Raw genomic sequence first — 25,886 nt, forward strand, 5'->3', positions numbered from 1 at the left:
CCTTTTACGGCCTGCTCTAGAATTTAAAGTATGCATGTTTAATACATTACAGTCATCTTCAAATACTATTATAAGACTGGACATAGAATGTATGAACCATATAACAGTAGACTCCTGTTTCTCCGCTCTTACACTTTGTGCTTGTGTTGTCCTATGTTTTTGCCTTCCACATATATGACAAATCTCACAATACAGTGTTAGGTCTTTGCTTTCAACTGTTACCTTTTAAATACATTTTAAAAAGAAGAAAAAAATATTTTTTTTATTTATCATCCAAGTCAAACATCCAAAGCACTCTTCGTTCCTTTATGTCTATCTGTTACCATTTTGCTTTTACGGAAGAACAGTGCTGGTCTGCTGGCTACCAAGTGTATTGGCTTTGTATGAAAAAGTCTATATCTTATCTTCCTTCAGAGTCCTTTCCTTGATGGTTTTGTCAGTATAGTAACCTTGGACAGAAAAATTAAAAGTCCTACTTGCTGATGGGGCGCCCTGGGTGGCTCAGTTGGTTGAGTGTCTGACTTTGGCTCTGGTCATGATCTCACAGTTAGTGGGTTTGAGCCCTTCGTCAGTCTTCTGCACTGTCGGCACAGAGCCCGCTTCAGATCCTCTGTTGTCCTATCTCTCTGCCCCTCCTGGCTTGCGCTCTGTCTCTCAAAAATAAATAAGTATTTTTTTAAGAAGTCCTACTTGCCATTTACCTGCAACTATCCTTTTATTCCTGGACTCCTTTCCAACCATGTAGGAAAATAAGAATGTATTACCCTTTGTTGTGATTCTGCGGCATGAAAATGAGCCTGAGACAGTTGGTTGTTCCTAGTTATCCAATTTATTTAGTCACTTCTATAGTTTTCATGTGTCCAAGGTAATCATTGTAGAACTCTTTAGAAATTTCCCCCTTGGTTCTTCAGGCAAACATCATACCTGAGTTTAAAGGATATCTACACCCAGTTGATGATGTCTGGCAAATAGCTTTTGTTTCAAAGTTTTATTTGAAACAAATTTCAATTCTAAATTCTAGTTAACATACAGTGTAATAGTGGTTTCAGGAGTAGAATTCAGAGATTCATCACTTACATATACCACCCTGTGCTCATCATAACAAGTGCCCTCCTTAAATTAATATCCATCACCCATTTAGCCCATCCCCATACCCATCTCCCCTCTAGCAACCCTCAGATTGTTCTCTGTCATTAAGAAACTCTTAAGGTTTGCCTCCCTCTTTTTTTTTCTCCCCATGTTCATCTGATTTGTTTCTTAAATTCCGCATATGCATGAAATATATGGTATTTGTCTTTCTCTGACTTACTCACTTAGCATAATACATTCTAGATCCACCTATGTCATCGCAAATGACAAGGTTTCATTCTTTTTGACGGCTGAGTAACATTTCATCTTTATCCATTCATCAGTTGATGGATGTTTGGGCTCTTTGCATATTTGCCTACTGTTGATCGTGCTGCTATAAACATTGGGGTTCATGTGCCCCTTTGAATCTGTACTTTTGTGTCCTTTGGGTAAATACCTAGTAGTGCAAATGGTTTTTAAGTATATTTGTGGTTTTTATCTATATTCATGTTGATGGAGCTCTTTAGAAAATAAACTTTTGATTTGAGGATGACTTTAGATTTAGAGATCAGGTACAAAGATAAAACAGAAAGTTCTTATATTCCCACACCCAGTTTCTTAAATCATTGTGGTATGTTTGATTTAAATCACATTGGTATGTAGCCAACATTGGTACATTACCATCAATTCCAGCTTTCTTTACATCTTAGCAGTTTTTCTACTCATGTCCTGTTTTGTGTTTCGTAATTCATAGATGGAGTTTTCCTCCCTGTTTTTGAATCTTTAGGTCCATTTTAGTAAGTTTCATGGACGAGTATTAAATGTGCACTCATTCCTCCAAATTTACTGGCTGTCTGCATTGTTATTTTGTGAACCATTTGCATTGCTGTTGCTGAGAACCATTCTAAATGTTTAGTTTTTGCCGTTAAAAACTTGATAACAGTGGGGTGCGTGGGTGGCTCAGTTGGTTGAATGTATGACTCTTGATTTCAGCTCAGGTCATGATCCCAGGGTTGTGGGATCGAGCCCCAGGTCTGGCTATGTGCTGGGCGTGGAGCCTGCTTGAGATTCTTTTGCCCTCTGCCCTGCTCGTATGCATGTGCACTCTCTCTCAAAAAAGAATCCCAAAAACAGAAAACACAGAATTTTATTACAGTATATTTGAAAACCTAATGCAAACGTTTAATTGCATACAACTGTTTTTATAACTTTTAACTTTGTGCTTAGTTGTCAGTTTCTCCAAAATCTGAAGTCCTGTGCAGAAGGGATTCCAGACGATCACAACCACTGTGAACTTTCTGAATTAACGGTAACGAACATCACCTCGTGAATTTTAACAGTATGTGATCATGTGATAGAAAAAATTTGTTTGTTTGTTTGTTTGTTTGTTTGTTTAGGGAGAGAGCTGGAGAGGAGCAGAGAGAGACTGAGAGGGATTCCCAAGTGGTCTCTGTGCTGTCAGTGTAGAGCCCCGTGTGGGGCTCAGACTCACTAATTGTGAGATCATGACCTGAGCCGAAACTGAGTTAGATGCTTAACTGACTGAGTCACCCAGGCACCCCTAGAAAATGGTTTTTGAACAGGAATTGCTCATCCTAAATAAGGAAATACGTTCTACAAATACCTATTAAGCACCTATCATGTACTAAGTATAGATGAGGATACTATAATAAACAAGACCTAAAACTTAGCTTCACGAAGTGTAGATTTAGTCCCTTCTACTTTGGGGCCCAGACTCTTAGACTTAGATCTGATTGTCATCCAGGCTACCTGGATTCCCTATGTGATCTTTATTTGGAAGACCATAAAATTTGACTTGGCCTTTTTCTAGGGCTCAGAAGATAATATTTTTCTTTACAAAAGCAAATGACCAACTGATAAATCCAGATCATAGGTTGGTCCCTTTAAACTGAGAAATCCGGAGACGGAGGGAAGATGGCGGCGTAGGAGGACGCTGGGCTCACCGCGCCTCCTTCTGATCACTTAGATTCCACCTACACCTGCCTAAATAACCCAGAAAACCGCCAGAGGATTAGCAGAATGGAGTCGCCGGAGCCAAGCGCAGACGAGAGGCCCACGGAAGAGGGTAGGAAGGGCGGCGAGGCGGTGCATGCTCCACGGACTGGCGGGAGGGAGCCAGGGCAGAGGGGCGGCTCGCCGGCCAAGCAGAGCCCCCGAGTCTGGCGGGCAAAAGCGGAGGGGCCTGACGGACTGTGTTCCGACAGCAAGCGCGACTTAGCGTCTGGGAGGTCATAAGTTAACAGCTCTGCTCGGAAAGCGGGAAGGCTGGAGGACAAAGGGAGGGAGAGCTGCTGAGCCCCCGGACGACAGAGCTCAGTTTGGTGGGGAACAAAGGCGCTCGCCAGCGCCATCTCCCCCGCCCATCCCTCAGCCAAAATCCCAAAGAGAACCAGTTCCTGCCAGGGAACTTGCTCGCTCCGCGCAAACACCCAACTCTGTGCTTCTACGGAGCCAAACCTCCGGCAGCGGATCTGACTCCCTCCCGCTGCCACAGGGCCCCTCCTGAAGTGGATCACCTAAGGAGAAGCGAGCTAAGCCTGCCCCTCCTGCCCCTGTGCACCTTGCCTACCCACCCCAGCTAATACGCCAGATCCCCAGCATCACAAGCCTGGCAGTGTGCAAGTAGCCCAGATGGGCCACGCCACCCCACAGTGAATCCCGCCCCTAGGAGAGGGGAAGAGAAGGCACACACCAGTTTGACTGTGGCCCCAGAGGTGGACGGGGGGCAGACATCAGGTCAGACTGCGGCCCCGCCCACCAACTCCAGTTATACACCACAGCACAGGGGAAGTGCCCTGCAGGTCCTCACCACGCCAGGGACTATCCAAAATGACCAAGTGGAAGAATTCCCCTCAGAAGAATCTCCAGGAAATAACAACAGCTAATGAGCTGATCAAAAAGGATTTAAATAATATAACAGAAAGTGAATTTAGAATAATAGTCATAAAATTAATCGCCGGGCTTGAAAACAGTATACAGGACAGCAGAGAATCCCTTGCTACAGAGATCAAGGGACTAAGGAACAGTCACGAGGAGCTGAAAAACGCTTTAAATGAAATGCAAAACAAAATGGAAACCACCACAGCTTGGATTGAAGAGGCAGAGGAGAGAATAGGTGAACTAGAAGATAAAGTTATGGAAAAAGAGGAAGCTGAGAGAAAGAGAGATAAAAAAATCCAGGAGTATGAGGGGAAAATTAGAGAACTAAGTGATACACTAAAAAGAAATAATATATGCATAATTGGTATCCCAGAGGAGGAAGAGAGAGGGAAAGGTGCTGAAGGGGTACTTGAAGAAATAATAGCTGAGAACTTCCCTGAACTGAGGAAGGAAAAAGGCATTGAAATCCAAGAGGCACAGAGAACTCCCCTCAGACGGAACTTGAATCGATCTTCTGCACGACATATCATAGTGAAACTGGCAAAATACAAGGATAAAGAAAAAATTCTGAAAGCAGCAAGGGGTAAACGTGCCCTCACATATAAAGGGAGACCTATAAGACTCGTGACTGATCTCTCTTTTGAAACTTGGCAGGCCAGAAAGAATTGGCACGAGATTTTCAGTGTGCTAGACAGAAAAAATATGCAGCCGAGAATCCTTTATCCAGCAAGTCTGTCATTTAGAATAGAAGGAGAGATAAAGGTCTTCCCAAACAAACAAAAACTGAAGGAATTTGTCACCACTAAACCAGCCCTACAAGAGATCCTAAGGGGGACCCTGTGAGACAAAATACCAGAGACATCACTACAAGCATAAAACATACAGACATCACAATGACTCTAAACCCGTATCTTTCTATAATAACACTGAATGTAAATGGATTAAATGCGCCAACCAAAAGACATAGGGTATCAGAATGGATAAAAAAACAAGACCCATCTATTTGCTGTCTACAAGAGACTCATTTTAGACCTGAGGACACCTTTAGATTGAGAGTGAGGGGATGGAGAACTATTTATCATGCTACTGGAAGCCAAAAGAAAGCTGGAGTAGCCATACTTATATCAGACAAACTAGACTTTAAATTAAAGGCTGTAACAAGAGATGAAGAAGGACATTATATAATAGTTACAGAGTCTATCCATCAGGAAGAGCTAACAATTATAAATGTCTATGCGCCGAATACCGGAGCCCCCAAATATATAAAACAACTACTCATAAACATAAGCAACCTTATTGATAAGAATGTGGTAATTGCAGGGGACTTTAACACCCCACTTACAGAACTGGATAGATCATCTAGACACACGATCAATAAAGAAACAAGGGCCCTGAATGAGACATTGGATCAGATGGACTTGACAGATATATTTAGAACTCTGCATCCCAAAGCAACAGAATATACTTTCTTCTCGAGTGCACATGGAACATTCTCCAAGATAGATCATATACTGGGTCACAAAACAGCCCTTCATAAGTTTACCAGAATTGAAATTATACCATGCATACTTTCAGACCACAATGCTATGAAGCTTCAAATCAACCACAGGAAAAAGTCTGGAAAACCTCCAAAATCATGGAGGTTAAAGAACACCCTACTAACGAATGAGTGGGTCAACCAGGCAATTAGAGAAGAAATTACAAAATATATGGAAACAAACGAAAATGAAAATACAACAATCCAAACGCTTTGGGACGCGGCGAAGGCAGTCCTGAGAGGAAAATACATTGCAATCCAGGCCTATCTCAAGAAACAAGAAAAATCCCAAATACAAAATCTAACAGCACACCTAAAGGAAATAGAAGCAGAACAGCAAAGGCAGCCTAAACCCAGCAGAAGAAGAGAAATAATAAAGATCAGAGCAGAAATAAACAATATAGAGTCTAAAAAAACTGTAGAGCAGATCAACGAAACCAAGAGTTGGTTTTTTGAAAAAATAAACAAAATTGACAAACCTCTAGACAGGCTTCTCAAAAAGAAAAGGGAGATGACCCAAATAGATAAAATCATGAATGAAAATGGAATTATTACAACCAATCCCTCAGAGATACAAACAATTATCAGGGAATACTATGAAAAATTATATGCCAACAAACTGGACAACCTGGAAGAAATGGACAAATTCCTGAACACCCACACTCTTCCAAAACTCAATCAGGAGGAAATAGAAAGCTTGAACAGACCCATAACCAGCGAAGAAATTGAATCGGTTATCAAAAATCTCCCAACAAATAAGAGTCCAGGACCAGATGGCTTCCCAGGGGAGTTCTACCAGACGTTTAAAGCAGAGATAATACCTATCCTTCTCATGCTATTCCAAGAAATAGAAAGGGAAGGAAAACTACCAGACTCATTCTATGAAGCCAGTATTACTTTGATTCCTAAACCAGACAGAGACCCAGTAAAGAAAGAGAACTACCGGCCAATATCCCTGATGAATATGGATGCAAAAATTCTCAATAAGATACTAGCAAATCGAATTCAACGGCATATAAAAAGAATTATTCACCATGATCAAGCGGGATTCATTCCTGGGATGCAGGGCTGGTTCAACATTCGCAAATCAATCAACGTGATACATCACATTAACAAAAAAAAAGAGAAGAACCACATGATCCTGTCAATCAATGCAGAAAAGGCCTTTGACAAAATCCAGCACCCTTTCTTAATAAAAACCCTTGGGAAAGTCGGGATAGAAGGAACATACTTAAAGATCATAAAAGCCATTTATGAAAAGCCCACAGCTAACATCATCCTCAACGGGGAAAAACTGAGAGCTTTTTCCCTGAGATCAGGAACACGACAGGGATGCCCACTCTCACCGCTGTTGTTTAACATAGTGCTGGAAGTTCTAGCATCAGCAATCAGACAACAAAAGGAAATCAAAGGCATCAAAATTGGCAAAGATGAAGTCAAGCTTTCGCTTTTTGCAGATGACATGATATTATACATGGAAAATCCGATAGACTCCACCAAAAGTCTGCTAGAATTGATACATGAATTCAGCAAAGTCGCAGGATACAAAATCAATGTACAGAAATCAATTGCATTCTTATACACTAACAATGAAGCAACAGAAAGACAAATAAAGAAACTGATCCCATTCACAATTGCACCAAGAAGCATAAAATACCTAGGAATAAATCTAACCAAAGATGTAAAGGATCTGTATGCTGAAAACTATAGAAAGCTTATGAAGGAAATTGAAGAAGATTTAAAGAAATGGAAAGACATTCCCTGCTCATGGATTGGAAAAATAAATATTGTCAAAATGTCAATACTACCCAAAGCTATCTACACATTCAATGCAATCCCAATCAAAATTGCACCAGCATTCTTCTCGAAACTAGAACAAGCAATCCTAAAATTCATATGGAACCACAAAAGGCCCCGAATAGCCAAAGGAATTTTGAAGAAGAAGACCAAAGCAGGAGGCATCACAATCCCAGACTTTAGCCTCTACTACAAAGCTGTCATTATCAAGACAGCATGGTATTGGCACAAAAACAGACACATAGACCAATGGAATAGAATAGAAACCCCAGAACTAGACCCACAAACGTATGGTCAACTCATCTTTGACAAAGCAGGAAAGAACATCCAATGGAAAAAAGACAGCCTCTTTAACAAATGGTGCTGGGAGAACTGGACAGCAACATGCAGAAGGTTGAAACTAGACCACTTTCTCACACCATTCACAAAAATAAACTCAAAATGGATAAAGGACCTGAATGTGAGACAGGAAACCATCAAAACCTTAGAGGAGAAAGCAGGAAAAGACCTCTCTGACCTCAGCCGTAGCAATCTCTTACTCGACACATCCCCAAAGGCAAGGGAATTAAAAGCAAATGTGAATTACTGGGACCTTATGAAGATAAAAAGCTTCTGCACAGCAAAGGAAACAACCAACAAAACTAAAAGGCAACCAACGGAATGGGAAAAGATATTTGCAAATGACATATCGGACAAAGGGCTAGTATCCAAAATCTATAAAGAGCTCACCAAACTCCACACCCGAAAAACAAATAACCCAGTGAAGAAATGGGCAGAAAACATGAATAGACACTTCTCTAAAGAAGACATCTGGATGGCCAACAGGCACATGAAAAGATGCTCAATGTCGCTCCTTATCAGGGAAATACAAATCAAAACCACACTCAGGTATCACCTCACGCCAGTCAGAGTGGCCAAAATGAACAAATCAGGAGACTATAGATGCTGGCGAGGATGTGGAGAAACGGGAACCCTCTTGCACTGTTGGTGGGAATGCAAATTGGTGCAGCCGCTCTGGAAAGCAGTGTGGAGGTTCCTCAGAAAATTAAAAATAGACCTACCCTATGACCCAGCAATAGCACTGCTAGGAATTTATCCAAGGGATACAGGAGTACTGATGCATAGGGGCACTTGTACCCCAATGTTCATAGCAGCACTCTCAACAATAGCCAAATTATGGAAAGAGCCTAAATGTCCATCAACTGATGAATGGATAAAGAAATTGTGGTTTATATACACAATGGAATACTACGTGGCAATGAGAAAAAATGAAATATGGCCCTTTGTAGCAACGTGGATGGAACTGGAGAGTGTGATGCTAAGTGAAATAAGCCATACAGAGAAAGACAGATACCATATGTTTTCACTCTTATGTGGATCCTGAGAAACTTAACAGGAACCCATGGGGGAGGGGGAGGAAAAAAGAAAAAAAAAAAAAAAAAAAAAAAAGAGGTTAGAGTGGGAGAGAGCCAAAGCATAAGAGACTGTTAAAAACTGAGAACAAACTGAGGGTTGATGGGGGGTGGGAGGGAGGAGAGGGTGGGGGATGGGTATTGAGGAGGGCACCTTTTGGGATGAGCACTGGGTGTTTTATGGAAACCAATTTGACAATAAATTTCATATATTATTAAAAAAAAAACCCCAAAAAAATAAAACTCAAAAAATAAAATAAAAAAAAAAATAAACTGAGAAATCCTACACTGTTCTCTGAGATCAAAGTCACTGTTAACCTAGTACAGATGCACACACCTCTTCTTTGTGGCCGTATGTTAGATCTTTTATGTCTTTCATTCTACGAAAAGAAAACAAAGTAACTTGATCTGCACTTGATGGAAAAATAAAATTGAAGAAGAAAGTCTGGGGATATCTCAGTAACTTATTTCGTAAGAAATACGATCGTTCCATATCCCAGGTATGTATATTAAAAATGTGAATAACTATGGTCAGAAGCTGCACTCAGTTATGTTTGGAGGGCCCCTCTCGTTGCACACGTTGTGGTTCTGGTTGTCTGGAGAGGAACCACTGCCCGATTCACCCGTAGCATGTGTCATACATGGGCCACCTAGGAGACACTTGAGGGTATTTGCAGATCATTTATTGTTTCATATTTGTGCTGCTCTCCCCTTCAACCGGCATAAACATTTGGGCGGGGGGGGGGGGGCTTTATTTAGATGTTTGGTCCCCAGCTGTGACATGATGCCCTACTGTCTTACACAGAATTTGATTTAACAGAGGATTTTATTTTCAAAGGACACCACAAGTGAAAGCTATGGTGAAGATTCAGCAGCAGTTAGTTCTGTAGTACCAGGTAAGGATTTCAAAGCGACACAGGGGGTGATACGCATGTGTACCTCTATTTGTGTGTAGCAGATTTGAAGAGACAGAGTACATCTTTGCAGCTCTGCCTTTTTTCTTCTCTCCACAGCAGCGGCCCAGGGTGAAGCCCAGTGGCTTCAGGAGGCGAAGAATCTGAGCGAGCAGCTGAGAGAATCCTATACCAGTGCCAGTTTCCGCCACATGTGTTTGCTTGAGGCCTCTCCCTCTCCGGCCACCGACCACTTGCTGGGTTGTGATCTAGCCCTGGCTTTAAAACACATCAGCAGTCCTGTGGAAGAGCCTGTGGTGTTGCCGGAGGTCTTTGCCAACTTCAACTCTGTCATGTGTGTGGAGGGCGAAGCAAGTAGTGGAAAGACAGTCCTGCTGAAGAAAATAGCTCTTCTATGGGCATCAGGATGCTGTCCCTTGCTGAACAGGTTCCAGCTGGTCTTCTATCTCTCCCTTAGTTCTACCAGACTGGACCAGGGGCTGGCCAGCATCATTTGTGACCAACTCCTGAAAACGGAAGGCTCTGTCACCGAAACGTGCCTGAGGAACATCATCGAGCAGTTAAAGAATCAAGTGTTATTCCTTTTGGATGACTACAGAGAGATGTGCTCAGTTCCCCAGGTCATAGAAAAACTAATTCAGAAAAACCACTCAAGGAGCTGCTTATTGATTGGTGTACATACAAACAGGGCCAGGGACATCCGCCGATACCTAGACACGATTCTGGAGATAAAAGTGTTTCCCTTCTATAATACCATGTATTTATTACGGAAACTCTTTTCACACGATATGAGTTGTCTGCGAAAGTTTATGGTTTACTTTAGAATGGGCGAGAATTTGCGGGGAATTCACAAGACTCCTCTCTTTGTAACATCACTGTGTGCTAACTGGTTGCAGTATCCTTTGAACAAAGCCATTGATGGTGTGGCTGTTTTCAAGTCGTATATAGAATGCCTTTTCTTAAAGCACAAATCTAAAGCTGAACTTGTCAGAGCAACCGTGTCCTCTTGTGGCGAGCTGGGCTTGAAAGGTTTGTTTTCATCTTGCTTTGAGTTCAGTGACGATGACCTTACAGAAGCAGGAATTGATGAAAGGGAGGATTTAGTCTCGTGCCTGTTGAGCAAATTCACAGCCCAGAGACTAAGACCGGTCTACCAGTTTCTAAATCCCGCATTCCAAGAATTTCTTGCAGGGAAGAGGCTGATTGAACTTCTGGATTCTGACAGGCAAGAAGATCAAGATTTGGGACTTTCTTATTTGAAACGAATTAACTCCTCAGTGACGGCTGTAGGTCTCTACAGCAATTTTTCGAATTACTTCTCCTGCCACCCTTCAACAAAGGCAGGGCCAAAGATTGTATCTCATTTGCTTCATTTGGCAGATAGTAAAGAGTCATTGGAGATAATATTGAAAAACAATGACTACCTGAAGCACCATCCAGAAATTTCAGAGAAGTTGGAATGTATGAGGTCAGTGTGGCAGGTATCTCCAGAAAGTTACTTTTCAATCATTTCAAACCAGTTACTATCTCTTGCCATAAAAATTGCTTACCAAAGCCACACTGTTGCTGCCTGCTCTCCATTTATTTTAGAGTTCCTTCAAGGGAAAACCCTGAATTTGGATGTACTTAATTTACCGTATTTTTTTGACCACCCAGAAAGCCTATTATTGTTGAGGAGCATCCAGGTCTCCATAAGAGGACATGAGGTACACACACTAGATTTGTCAATCTTGGAAACATGCATAGACAAATCACAGGCACCGACTGTTGATCAGGACTGTGTTTCTGCCTTTGAATCTGTGAGTGCGTGGAAGCAGGATATAGCTGAAAAAGAAGAAAACATAAAGCACTTTCAGAACCTGAGACTCGCGAAACTACCAGACATCAGTTCTGGCTACTGGCACCTTTCTCCAAAGCAGTACAAGATCCCCCTTCTGGAAGTGCATGTGTCTGGAGGGGCTACTATGAACCAGGAGATGCTCAGGGTTCTCACAGTCATTTTCTCAGCCTCGCAGTGCATCGAACTCCATTTACAAAACAGCGGGGAATTTATGGCCGGCATCGGCCCTGCTCTGGAGCAGAGTAAGGACTCTGTCACCAAGTGCTCAGTGTTCTGCCTGGAGCTGAGCACAGCAGAACAGGAGTTGCTTCTCACCCTGCCTGCCCTGGAGTCTCTTCAAGTCTTGGGGACAAGGAAGGTACCAGGTACACCTGAATATATCTTGGATGACTATTCTGATGTGTAATTTTATTTTCTCACTCTTAGTTTTAGGTTGATGGAAACTTCTGAAAGCATGAGACCATAAATGCTGGCTGATAGAATAGATATAAGATAATCTTTTGACAAAAAGGGAATTAGATGACAAAAAAAAAAAAAAAAAAAAGATAACCGTTGACTAACCTATTTTTTCTTTTAAAAAAAAATTTTTTTTAACGTTTGTTTATTTTTGAGACAGAGACAGAGCACGAATGGGGAGGGTCAGAGGGAGGGAGACACAGAATCCGAAACAGGCTCCAGGCTCTGAGCTGTCAGCACAGAGCCCGACGCGGGGCTCGAACTCACGGACCATGAGATCATGACCTGAGCCGAAGTCAGCCGCTTAACTGACTGAGCCACCCAGGCGCCCCGACTAACCTATTTTTTCAATAGGATTAGTGGAAGGCCTCTGAATAATAGAATGCTTTTTGAATAATTGACATAAAATTAAAATATTAACCAATGAAAGCTTTTTTTCTTAAAGTTTGCTTATTGATTGATTGATTGATTGCACATGGGGGAAGGGGCATTGGGAGGGAGAGACAGATCCCAAGCAAGCTACGCACTGTCAGATGGAGCCCAACTCGGGGCTCAAACTCAAAGTGAGATCATGACCTGAGCCAAGGTCAAGAGTCGGCCACTTACCCGACAGAGCCATCCAGGTGCCCCCCCAATGAAGGCTCTTAATAACCAGACACAAATTACTTACTCGTAAAAGGTTAGGGGAGCCTGGGTGGCTCAGTTGGTTAAGATCTGACTTCGCCTCAGGTCATGATCTCATGGTTCCTGAGTGTGAGTCCCACATGCTCTGAGCTCGAGCCTGCTTTGGGTAAAACAGGAGCCTTGCTGCTCTCTCTCTCACTCTCTACCTCTTATGGGATTCTCTTTCTTTCTCCTCTCTGTCCCATGCTCACTTGTGCCCTCTAAATAAATTCATTCATTCATTCATTCATTCATTCATTCATTCCATGTACCATGATGCTTGAGAACTACCCTTACCCTACCTGCTTAACAGAAGAAAGGGCTTGTACCCTCTGGGAAATAATCGCTCTCATTTGTGTCCCCTGTCACTTGTCTAAGCAATGTTTGAGAGGTTTCAGTGTTGCCTTTGTGTGTCCTGCATTACATTTATTCCTAGGTATTTTAGACACTTTTGTAAATAGTATTTACGTTTTTTTTTTTATTTTTCTGCTGCAAGTATGGCTTTGGTTTTCAGCGGTTTGTTATATGCCTAGATGTACTCTACTCTGTGTTACCTTGCTGGAGGGTCACGGAACGTTATTAGGATTTGTGCGTAGATATTTATCCTCAAATTTAGAAAAAACTCTTTTTTTTTTTTTTTTTTCCAACGTTTATTTATTTTTGGGACAGAGAGAGACAGAGCATGAACAGGGGAGGGGCAGAGAGAGAGGGAGACACAGAATCGGAAACAGGCTCCAGTCTCTGAGCCATCAGCCCAGAGCCCGACGTGGGGCTCGAACTCACGGACCGCGAGATCGTGACCTGGCTGAAGTCGGACGCTTAACCGACTGCGCCACCCAGGCGCCCCGAAACTTACTCTTTTTAAAATGCCTTTTTATGGTGAAATATTCCTAACACTTAACGTTTTAACCATTTTTTGAGAGTGCACATTTCAGTGTCATTAAGTACATTTCCAGTGTTGCACAACCGGCACTTTTATCCATTTCCAGAATGTTTTCATCGCCCCAAACGGTAACTCTGTACCAGTGAAACAGTGCCTCCTTCCTCCGCCAAGCCACTGATAAGATCTATCCTACTTTTCATCTCTATGAATTTGTCCATTGTAGGTATTCCGTAAGTGGAATCATAGAACATTTTGGCTTTTTGTGTCTGGCTTGTTTCACCTGGCATATTTTCGAGATTCATTTGTATTGCAGCCTGTATCAGAACTTGGTTCCTTTGATAGCTAATCTTCCCATGTACATATCATGTTTTGTTTATCCATTCATCTGTTGATGGACACTTGCTTTGTTTCTTCTGGCTATTGTGAGCAATGTTGCTATCAACATGGGTGTACAAATATCTTTTTGAGATCCTACTTGCAATTCTTTTGGATATATACCTAAAAGTGGGGTGCTGGATGATGTTAACAATAATTCTAATTTCTTTGGAACCTCTAAACTGTTCACCACAGTGGCTATACCAGTTTATATTCCCACCAGCAATGTATGAGGGTTTCAGTTTCTCCACAACCTTGTCAACGCTTCTGCTACATATATTTTTTTTAATTAGAAACTCATCCTATTAGGTGAGAAATGGTATGCCGTTGTGGTTTTGATTTGCATTTCCCTAATGACTAACAGTGTTGAGCATCTTTTCATGTACTTACTGGTTATGTGTCCTTTTTTGAGACAGGTCTATTAAATCTTTGCCCATTTTTTTTTTTAAATTTTTTTAACATTTATTTATTTTTGAGACAGAGAGAGACAGACCATGAGCAGGGGAGGGTCAGAGAGTGAGGGTGACACAGAATCCAAAACAGGCTCCAGGCTCTGAGCTGTCAGCCCAGAGCCTGATGCGGGGCTCGAACTCATGGACCGCGAGATCATGACCTGAGCCGAAATCGGACGCCCAACCGACTGAGCCACTCAGGCGTCCCTATCTTTGCCCATTTTTAAAATAATTTTTAACACTTATTTATTTTTGAGAGGAGAGAGGGAGAGACCAACAGACAGAACATGACCAGGGGAGGTGCAGAGAGAGAGGGAGACACAGAATCTGAAGCAGGCTCCAGGCTCCGAGCTATCAGCACAGATAGCTTGAACTCATGAACCATGAGATCACGACCTGAGCCAAAGTCAGACGCTTACCCTACTGAGCCACCCAGGTGCCCCATTCCTTGCCCATTTTTTAATTGTGTTATCTTTTTGTCTTGAGTTGTAGGAGTCTTTATAGAATAACTAATATTGTAGTTATTGAATCTTTAATGGACATGTGGTTTGAAAATATTTTCTATTTTGGAGATAGTCTTTTCATTATGCCAATAATGTCTTTAAATGCACATAAGTTCTAAATTACTGTTTTTGGTAGCATATCTAAGAATCCATTGTCAAAGCCAAGGTTATGAAGATTGACTCCTATCTTTTCTTGTGGTGGCGGTTCCATTTTGAGTTAGCTATGTATGGTGGTGGGAAGTAGGGTCCAACACCATTCTTTTGCATGTCGAAATTCTATCATTTCAGCACTGCTTGGGAAGATGTCTTACTTATTTTTGTGCATCCAGAGTAGCACAGGGCTTCTCATAGAGTAATCAGTAGACACTACAAAAAGCAGCATGTTCATATATGTGCTTTCTAGAAACAAGAATGTTTTATGATATATGGAAGGTTTTTGTTTGAAAATAAGAAAATAGATTGCTGACTCAAAATGACAGTTTCAAATTTTCCATTTGGAATTCCTTAGATTAATAATGGCAAACTGTGTGCTGATTTCTAGGTAAACTTCTTACTAATTTGGACAAGTTCCTATGCCTGAAAGAACTCTCTGTGGATCTGCATCATCAACAAAATGTTTTTGCACTCATTCCTGAAGAATTCTTCAATCTCCACCACATGGAGAAATTATTGATCCAAATTTCAGCTGAGTATAGTCCTTCTAAGCTAGGTAAGGATGGCACTTTGATTGACGTGTTTTTGCATCGTTTGGAAAGGCAACTTGGCCAATAACTAAGAGTTACAGCTTTTGTAAATCTCAGGTTGTAGCCTGTATCCATAATGAATTGTGGGAATGGCACTCGTCCTCATTAAGAAAACAGAGAACTGTAGGGGCACTTGGCTGGCACAGTCAGTAGAGCCTGCAACTCTTGATCTTGGCCTGAGTTTGAGCCCCATAGTCAGTGTAGAGATTAAAAAAATCTTTAAAAAGAAAGCAGAGAGGTATTTGAAATTATTGAGCGCTTACTATACACATCCTAGCAATTGTTTTTTTCCTTAAAACTTTTAGCGTTTTTATTTTTGAGAGACAGAGACAGTATGTGAGTGGGGGAGGGTCAGAGAGAGACACAGAGACGCGGGGCTCAAACCCACCAAAGGTGAGATCATGACCTGAGCTGAAGTCAGACGTTTAACTGAGCTACCAGGTGTCCCGACATGTTAGGAATTGTTCTCAACATTTTACAAATATTAACCCATTTAATCTTCAGACCCTTCTATGAGGTAAGGTACTATTAATGTTACCTTTAAGCTAGGAAAATTGAAGTATAAAGAGGATAAGTAATTTGCTTGAGGTCAACCAGCTAAGGAAATGGTAAATCTGGTAAATCTGGGATTCTAGGAGTTCTGATTACTCCTAAGTCTGCGCTTGTAACCACTGGTAAAATGTCTCTCCAAGCTATTTGGGAGAATTATTTTGATTTTATTTAATTTGCTCTTAAATTTCAACTTTCAGATCTTCCAGACTGGAGTGGAGGAGGGGAAATCTGCTGATGGGTAGCAATTGGAAGTATTTCCCCTTTTCTCACCAGCCTATGCTACTGATTGAACAATTTGTGCAGCCATCTTTCCTAAATGCATCTTGTAACAAAATGACTTAGGTGTCCTCAATTCCTAGTTTAGTGAAGACTGAGCCCTACATATTGAGGCAATGTAAATCTCTGTGGAATTAACAGGAAGAGTGGCATGCTATAAAATTCTTTGAAGCTGAGGGGCGCCTGGGTGGCGCAGTCGGTTGAGCGTCCGACTTCAGCCAGGTCACGATCTCGCGGTCCGTGAGTTCGAGCCCCGCGTCGGGCTCTGGGCTGATGGCTCAGAGCTTGGAGCCTGTTTCCGATTCTGTGTCTCCCTCTCTCTCTGCCCCTCCCCCGTTCATGCTCTGTCTCTCTCTGTCCCAAAAATAAATAAACGTTGAAAAAAAAAATTTTTTTTAAATTCTTTGAAGCTGAAAGTGGAAGTGGTAGTTTTCTTGTATTTGTCAGTAATTTTTTTTTTAATTTTGTTTTTTCAACGTTTATTTATTTTTGGGACAGAGAGAGACAGAGCATGAACGGGGGAGGGGCAGAGAGAGAGGGAGACACAGAATCGGAAACAGGCTCCAGGCTCTGAGCCATCAGCCCAGAGCCCGACGTGGGGCTCGAACTCACGGACCGCGAGATCGTGACCTGGCTGAAGTCGGACGCTCAACCGACTGCGCCACCCAGGCGCCCCTGTCAGTAATTTTTACATCAAATTTAGGTTTGCATCAGATGTGTCATGGCTGTTATGTTTCTTTGTATCATATTCCTACTGTGTAAATGCCGGTCACATGCAAACTTAAGACATTAGCATGTTAAAGCCTAAGGTGATCTTACTGAGTCTAAACTCTTAGCTCTTATTTTATAAAAGAGAAAACTGATCCCCAGAGAGTGTCAGTAACTACCTGTCCAAGTTAACATAACTCACTGGTTAGTTGCAGAACTTGAACCTGTAAGTGGCCCAATTCTTGGATCATTACTTCATGGTGCTTTGTTCTAACTCTGTATTGTCGAAACAGAATGATATGGCTAATTCTGAAAGAAATTTGCAATTTTCTCTAATTTCTGAAATCTTTGATATTTTATAGTGAAATTAATTCAGAATTCTCCAAACCTTAATGTTTTTCATCTGCAATGTAATTTCATTTCGGATTTTGAATCTCTCATGACTGCACTTTCTTCCTGCAAGAAACTCAAAGAAATTAATTTTTCTGGATCATTTTTCACACCCATCCCATTTGGTAAGACCTAAAATCATAAAATTTTGGTTTTAGATGCATCTGTATGCAGAGTCATTTTAGGCACTTTTAAAAGGTAAATTTTGGGTGCCTGGGTGGCGCAGTCGGTTAAGCGTCCGACTTCAGCCAGGTCACGATCTTGCGGTCCGTGAGTTCGAGCCCCGCGTCGGGCTCTGGGCTGATGGCTCAGAGCCTGGAGCCTGTTTCCGATTCTGTGTCTCCCTCTCTCTCTGCCCCTCCCCCGTTCATGCTCTGTCTCTCTCTGTCCCAAAAATAAATAAACGTTGAAAAAAAAATTTTTTTAAAGGTAAATTTTATTAAATATGTACTTGAGGTCAAAGAATTAAGCTATTAGATCTGATTTTAAATGAATTTTCAAATAAGGTGTATTTGTTTCTGGAAGTTTACATATTTGTAGTTATCAGAATTATTTCCTGAGCTTTAATTATTTAGTCATACTAATTAATAAAATCTGAATTACTGTATTGATTTCAGTCATTTAAAAAATACTCTTTACATACATTTGTTGGTATAAAAGATGTAGCTGACATACCTATTTGTTTTCCCTTTTATAGTCACTGCTTTGCCAAATTTTATTTCCCTGAAGATATTAAGTCTTAAAAACCAACAATTTCCTGATAAGGAAACATCTGAAAAATTTGGTATGTTTGCAAAATTGTGCCTTTTACTTTTTACTCTTCCCCTGAAATCCTTCTTCTATTTTGTGTAAGCCACAGCAGATCACTATAGGTATTAGCGGCCCTTACTCATTTGGAGGAAGGGGCAGGGCTGCTCAGCTTTGAGCCTCCAAATGCCTGATCTCGCTCTCATTCAATAGTCACTCATTCTTAGAGTGACTTATTTCTTTGAATACATGTTTGGTCATTACAGCATGATGCAATTTCATTGTCAGGGACCCATTCCAAACCTGCTAAATCCCTGTTATTTCAAAGGTTTTTGGAATATAGATAAAACTATCTTTTCAAGGTTAAGAGAACTTTGTGAACACTCAGAATTAACAAAATGGTAACTATCGAAGTTGCCTAAATACTTACTCAATTTTTTTATGATTACAAAAGGAATGTGTGCTCATGGGAGAATTCTAATAGATGTTAAAAGATAAATGCAGGCATATTAGAAACTTTGAGAGTTCATTTGAACAAAAATGGATTTGAATCAGGCAGTGTCCAGTGAATGAAGGACATAGCTCTGAGAGGCTGAACCAAAGGAAAGATTTTTTTATAGGCATAAGGGAGCAGGAACAGGGAAGTTATAGTAGACAAAAAAGCAGGCGCATTGGTTACTGTAAGGTTACTTTCCTTTAGAGGGGATGGCAGAGTTCTATTGGGTAGATTACCTAACTAGTGCTGATCTGGCAATTCCTGATTGGCTGGTTTTAGATTCCATTTCTGGGACAGCTCAAACTAAAAATTAAGTCTTGGTTTAGTGATGTGGGGCTAGGCAAAAGCAACTCATTTTGGGCTTTTTGCTTTTTTCTTTTAACATAGGAAAATATAAGAGGAGGCAGTGGAGATAGGGGAGTATAGAGCAGTTGTGCTTCTCAAACGTTAGCCTGATCACCTGGATGTCTTCCTCTTCCCTTCCTTTGCAGGCAGCATGTGGCTGGGGGAGGAGCAGGAAGACTGAGTGGGGCAGAGGCAAAATTGAGGGGCCAAGGAGGTGGCTAGCATATACAACAAGTTGATTAAATTAATAATACATTAAGTATAATGAGAATCAAATTTCCTCATGGTTGGAGAAGGAATTGACAACTACTGAAAGGAGAGGCTAGAAAGAACTTTAAGGTATTAAATTAGATGTGGAAATACTGGTGTGGACTCATGGTTTTTAATGTTTATATATATATATATACACACACACACACGTTTATATATGTATGTATATACACATATATATGTGTGTATATATATACACATATATATATATATATATATACACATATATATGTGTATATATATACATACACATATAGTGAGCTACATGTCTCTATATACACACATATACATAACTCGGTCAACTGAGATATTAAAAAAGATCCTAGTGTTAATGAGTGCCCCAAATGCCAGATCTTGACTCCTAAATACTGGCCTCCCTACAAGGAACCACGGTCTTTAGAGAAATGGCTGATAGAAGAACTGGATGGAACACAGAATTTAAAACCCAAGCTTGGAACACTGTTGGATGCTAGAAAGTGTTAAAAATATTTCCAAGTCTAAGGTCTTAGAAGGAGATCACTTTCAAGTGATCCATAATGTACCAAGCCAAGGTGGGTCGAAGTGCAAAGGTATAAGAGTAGCGGATTGTGAAGCTTTAGTGCTGGGAGGCAGAAGTAGAAATCACTGAGGATGATATAGCAGGAGATAGGATTGAAAGGAAGGTGGCTGAAGCCATTTAAGAAGCTAGGAGAATATCCTGGAGGCCAGTAGAAGCTTGAGTCTAAAAAGGAAAAGGAAGTATCGTAGGCATTCTGGACCTCAGTGCAGGAGAGATTGGTAGGGGGACGGTGGAAGAATTGTTGACTGGAGGTAGCAGTGAGGATCAAGGTGTAGGCTGACCCCTTTCTCTTGCCCTTTGGAGAGGAAGAGGAACAGCCTCCATGCTACATGGGGCCTCCTAGACTATGCATGATTTTGAGGCTATACGTTACCATTATTTAGTGACACATTGTATAGAAAATACCTTTTTTGTCTCTTCTGATAGCCTACACCTTAGGTTCTCTTAACAACCTGGAAGAACTGGAACTTCCTACTGGGGATGGGATTCAGCAAGTGGCCAAACTGATCATCCAGCAGTGTCAGCATCTTCAGTTTCTTCGAATTCTCTCATTGTGCCAGATTTTGGATGATGACAGTGTGATGGAAATTGGTGAGTTAGCCTGAGATAAATGGTTTCAGCTTGCAGAAAAGCCAGTGTTAGTACTCAAGCTTTCTCTTGCAAAATGTTGATAGCCTCCTGTTTGAGACTACACAGTGCCTCAAGTCTGTTTTGACTTTGTGTTCCTGATCCCAGGCCACATATCCTCCATGCACTCCTTCTTATAGCATTTTAAAAACTGAAGATTACACATACAGAAAAGTACACAAATCCTAAGTGTACAGCTCAATAAATTATCCAGTAAACATACATGAACATTTTATTAACCATACTTGGTGGTTAACCATACTTGGTGGAAATCACCCAGATTACAGAGTATTGCAAAGATCACAGAAGCCTACTTCCTGTGTGCTCTGACAACATTCCCCTCCTTTCCACAGGTGACCGTTAGACCCCTTTTGTTCACCATAGATTAGTTTCACTGTTTTAAACTTTTATGTAATGGAATCCCTCCCAGTATGTACTTTACCTTTTTTGGTTCACCTTTATATTCATTGCATATTGTTACATGTGGCTAGCGTTCACGGATTTTCATTGCTATATATTATTCTACTGTATGACTATATATACACCTCAACTTACCCATTCAACTGGGTATTTGAGTTATTCTCAATATTTGACTAGTGTGAATAATGCTATGAACATTATTATGCATGACCTTTGATGTATGTATGGAAGTATGTTAGGGGTTGAATGTGTCTCACATGGTATAGACAGGTTCAGTTTTCCACAGTTGTACCAATTTACATTCCTACCAGCGGTTGTGTCACATTCTGGCCTGTACTTGTACTGTCAGATCTCTGAACTTCGGCCATTCTGATGGATCTGTAGTAGTATCTCATTGTGGATTTTTTTTCTTTTGGTATATTTTTATGTTTTATGATGGGTAAATTTCAGCAACTTAGGTTTTTTTGCTTTTTTTTTAGAGAGAGAGAAATGAAAAACAGGGCAGGGGCAGAGAGGGAGAGGAACAGCATACCTGTATCCCTTAGGTAAATATCTAGTAGTGGAACTGCTGGGTCGTAGGGTAGTTCTATTTTTAGTTTTTTGAGGAACCTCCACACTACATTCCAGAGTGGCTGCACCAGCTTGCATTCCCACCAGGAATGCAAAAGAGATCCTCTTTCTCCGTGTCCTCGCCACCATCTGTTGTTGCCTGAGTTGTTCATGTTAGCCATTCTGACAGGTGTGAGGTGGTTATCTCATTGTGGTTTTGACTTGGATTTCCCTGATGATGAGTGATGTTGAGCATCTTTACACGTGTCGGTTAGCCATCTGGATGTCTTCTTTGGGCAAGTGTCTATTCATGCATTTTTTTTTTTAGCTGATTGGTTTACCAATTTATTGCTTTCATTTCTTTTCTTACCTCTATTATCTTCTACAGATAGAAGGTTTTTGTCCTAACGTCTTGAGATGGGATAATTTCAGTGCTTTTGGCTTCAGCTCCATCTCACAAACTTTATTAGGGTCATAAGTTCAAGTATGCTCACATTGGGCATGGAGCCTACTTAAAAAAAAAAAAGTTGAAATTGTTCAAATGTTTGATATTTTTATGGATTTTTATTTGCTTGTTCTAACTAGGACAGGGGTGTTAAAATCACCCCAATTAATCTTCTTTTCCCTTTAGTTCTGTTTTTACTCTACATATTTAAAATATATAGGTCCATACATATTTAGGATTTAAATCTAGCTACATAGAGATTTAGAATTGTTAAATATTCCTGGCAGATCAACCCTCTTTGTTTCTAGTAAAACTTCTTGCCTTATTATCAGTCATTTCATCATACATTAATACAGTTGCTCTGGTATGCTTTTGGTATTTGCATCTTGGCTTTTCCCTTCCTTTTAATATTTTCATGTCCTTATATTTAAGGTGTGTCTCTTGTAAACATCAATTAGATTATTTTTCTTAATTTTTTTAATGTGGGAGACAGAGGATCTGAAGCGGGCTCTGTACTGACAGCAGAGAGCCTGATGTGGGGTTCAAATTCACAAACCATGAGATCAGGACCTGAGCCAAAGTCGGCTGCTCAACCTATGGAGCCACTCAGGCACCCCCCCCCCCCCCCCCATTTTGCCTTCGTTTTTGACATTTGTTTCAGAGAGTATGTTATTTGATTTTGGTGCTCATTTTCTTTCACATTTCTAGCTCCCATCATTTCTTTTGCTCAGCAGGCAGTCTTTTTTTGTATTTGAATGTAAGGTTTATCTGGCCCTGCTTTAGTGGCTTTTAAGATTTTCTTTGCTTTACATTTTGTCATTTGCTATGAACTGAATTGTGTCCCTCAACGATCCATGTGTTGAAACCCTAACCTTTGGACACAGTCTGCTTGAGCAACGACAACACAATACCCTACAATGGTAGTTGTACTACATTGTGCTTAGGTGTGGATTTCCTTGTATTTATTCTGCTTGGGGTTTATAGACCTTGAAGCTGTGGCTTGGTGTCTTTAGCCAGTTTGGAGAAGTTTTTGGCCAACATGCACATAGCTGCTTCCCAATTCTTTGTCATTTTCTTTACTCTCCTTCTGATAGCAGAACTCAACCTAATTTGGGGTCATAGGATCAGGAAAAAGAGTTCTATAGAGAACTGAAGAAAGAATGGCCCAGACACATTTGGGAGGGGAGAGATTGAGAGAGCATTTCAAATAGAGGTAATCATTTGCATGGATTAAGGAGAACCAGGCATATTTAAAGATAGGCAGGAATTTGTTGTGAGAATAGACTGGAGAGGAATGTAAAAGCCAGACTGGAGAAAGCTTCACAGGATGTGTTAGAAAGGGTGAATCTCGGGGCGCCTGGGTGGCTTAAGCATCTGACTGGCTCAGGTCATGATCTCACAGTTTGTGAGTTCAAGCCTCATGTCAGGCTCTGTGCTGACAGCTCAGCCTGGAGCCTATTTCGGATTCTGTGTCTCCCCCTCTTACTGAAATGAAAGTCCTTATGATTCTATTTTCACCAACACTTTGCTTTTATAGCCAAGGTAGCAATCGATGGAGGTTTCCAGAAACTTGAGGACCTAAATCTTTCAGTCAATCACAAGATTACAGAGGAAGGATACAGAAATTTCTTTCAAGCACTGGACAACATGCCACACTTGGAAGAGTTGACTATTTCTAGGCATTTTACTAAATGCATCAAAGCTCAGGCCACAACAGTCAAGTCTTTGAGTCAGTGCATGTCACGACTGCCAAGCCTCATCAGACTTAACATGTTAAGTTGGCTCCTGGATACAGAAGACATCACACTGCTTACTGCCATGAAGGAAAGACATCCTCAATCTAAACGCTTATTTATTCACTGGAAATGGGTACTGCCATTCTCTCCAATTGTTCAGGAATAGAAGATGTACCTAAAAACGGAATTACAAATTTGTGTCAACAATTCTAAAAACTTCCCTCTCCAAAAACATTTTATTAAGTCTTGCACACAAAAGGATATTTACAGTAAGGCATGTTAAAGAAAACCCCAAAACCACTACCAGAACCTTTGCAGTCTCTGAATGATTCTCCCCAACTAAATAGAGATCAGTTCTTCAATCAAGTTTATACACCTAACCCTCCACAATCGAGGATCAGCATCCGGTTTTCAGACTCACTGTGGTAAGGAGAATAAAAACAGCTATGGGAATGGAGTGAGGTACACAGATGGGTCTTAAAGCCACAATATGGAAGAAGTATTCAAGTTACATATAATGTGAATTTCAAGACTGAATCCATTTTCTACACAAATGAAACAAGCCTTTACCACCAGTCCAGTTTAATCTTTTGTGGGCCAAGAGATACGCCTTAATACTTCTAAGATTTGTTGGGTATATTAATTTTGGTATAAGAGGCCCATACAAGGTAGAAGTAAGATTTACGGGAAAAAGTTCCTAGTACAGAGGCTTTTGATTCAACACTTACTGTATCAGCATAAAGTACAAAATAGCACTTCTAAGATTCAGACTAAAATGGAGAGGGCGTAGCCCTCGACATCAGGTTTGTTGAAATGCAGCCCAAGAATGTTTGAGCTTTGGGCATTTGACAAAGTGCCTTAGAGGTATGTAGAGGAAGCCATTCGTGTGGGGGTACTGCATTAGAAAAACCACGTGTTGCGTCGATCTGCTAGAAGAACACACTGGAAGCAAGGAAAGAAGTCTCTTGCTCCTACAGTGTCTTACCACTACTCTCTACTGACAAAGCTTTATACTGTGCCTGCTGCGGGGACAGGTCGTTACAGAGTGAAGATCTATTATTGCAGAGAAGGGCAATAAAGGCTGGATTTGGACATGAGAAGCAACAACTTGATAACTGATAAAACTATTACTTAAGATTGATAGGATGCACATAAATATTTATAGAAAACGTCTTACATGATCTAGAAGACACAGGGAACCGGCTAGTGATTGACTTCAGGGAGGGGGCCAGGATAGCAAGGGAATAGGAGGAAAGTCTGATTCTTTTTTCTTTGCAGATATTTTGTACTATTTGGATTCTGTACCATGTGTGTGTACTATTAAAAATGGTATTTTAAAAACTAAGAGAACTCCATGCAAATACCTCTCCAAACCTTCTGATAAGGGCTTCTAGTTTAAAGCAGGGGGCTCCAAGTATGGCCTGAGCCTGTAGAACCTCTGAGCGAAGACTATTTTTTACATTATTCCAATAAAAAAATAACATACATGTGACAGAGACCATGATCAGTGGCCTGCAAGGCTAAAGTAATTCTGGCCCTTTACAACGAATGGAATACTTCCATGACAGACTGTTTTTAGATTGTAAGATTACCATGCCCTTTTATTCCTGTATATGTTAGTCTCCACATGATGCCCAGGCCATCCCTCATTGCCCTGACCGTCACCCTCATGTTTCTAAACTTCTCCCTTTCTGATCACATGTTCCAACACTCTACCACTCTCTAAATCCTTCCACTGTACCCTACCCACATGAGAAACATCCTCTACCATTCTCAACTTCTTATCCAAACAATACCTTTATCTTCTTGTTCTAACTTCCCCTTTCTCAAATTTTTACCATGACTCACAGTAACAAATTTCCTATCAACAATCGACACATTTATAAACATGTACACAAATGAACCAAGATTCACAAAAAACTCTAAAAGCTGTATGTGATTTTACTAATATGATTTACTAATATTCAGAAATAGAAAATTCCTTGAAAGAGTTGTCTATACAGTGTTTTATTGTTCTTTCTTACATTCTCTCCTGCAAGGCTTTTCCTTTCTCCATAGCACTGGAAGAGCTCTTAATGAGGGTCACCAATGATCTCTGCAATGCTCAATTCGATAAACACTAGTCTGCATCCTTGACTTATTCAGAGCACCTGACCCAACAGTAGCTTGATGCCCCTGGTCACTCCCTCCTTTCAAGTTTCATTTGGCTTCCAGGGCATTCC

At 40.9% G+C, this 25,886-nt stretch overlaps 1 protein-coding gene across 1 annotated transcript in view; it reads left to right on the forward strand.

Annotated features, from left to right (window-relative positions):
• Positions 1-24,192, forward strand: part of LOC123580929 (NLR family apoptosis inhibitory protein) — a 41,983-nt gene extending 17,791 nt beyond the window's left edge. The window contains exons 8-15 of the mRNA XM_045446398.1: positions 2,296-2,377; positions 9,554-9,611; positions 9,729-11,834; positions 15,343-15,510; positions 17,443-17,595; positions 18,168-18,254; positions 20,314-20,478; positions 23,466-24,192. Coding sequence (XP_045302354.1) covers positions 2,296-2,377; positions 9,554-9,611; positions 9,729-11,834; positions 15,343-15,510; positions 17,443-17,595; positions 18,168-18,254; positions 20,314-20,478; positions 23,466-23,830 — 3,184 coding nt within the window. The 3' untranslated portion in view covers positions 23,831-24,192. The remainder of the gene's footprint in view (positions 1-2,295; positions 2,378-9,553; positions 9,612-9,728; positions 11,835-15,342; positions 15,511-17,442; positions 17,596-18,167; positions 18,255-20,313; positions 20,479-23,465) is intronic.
• The last annotated feature ends 1,694 nt before the right edge of the window (positions 24,193-25,886 follow it).

Source organism: Leopardus geoffroyi, chromosome A1 (assembly GCF_018350155.1).
Source record: "Leopardus geoffroyi isolate Oge1 chromosome A1, O.geoffroyi_Oge1_pat1.0, whole genome shotgun sequence".
Taxonomy (NCBI): domain Eukaryota; kingdom Metazoa; phylum Chordata; class Mammalia; order Carnivora; family Felidae; genus Leopardus; species Leopardus geoffroyi.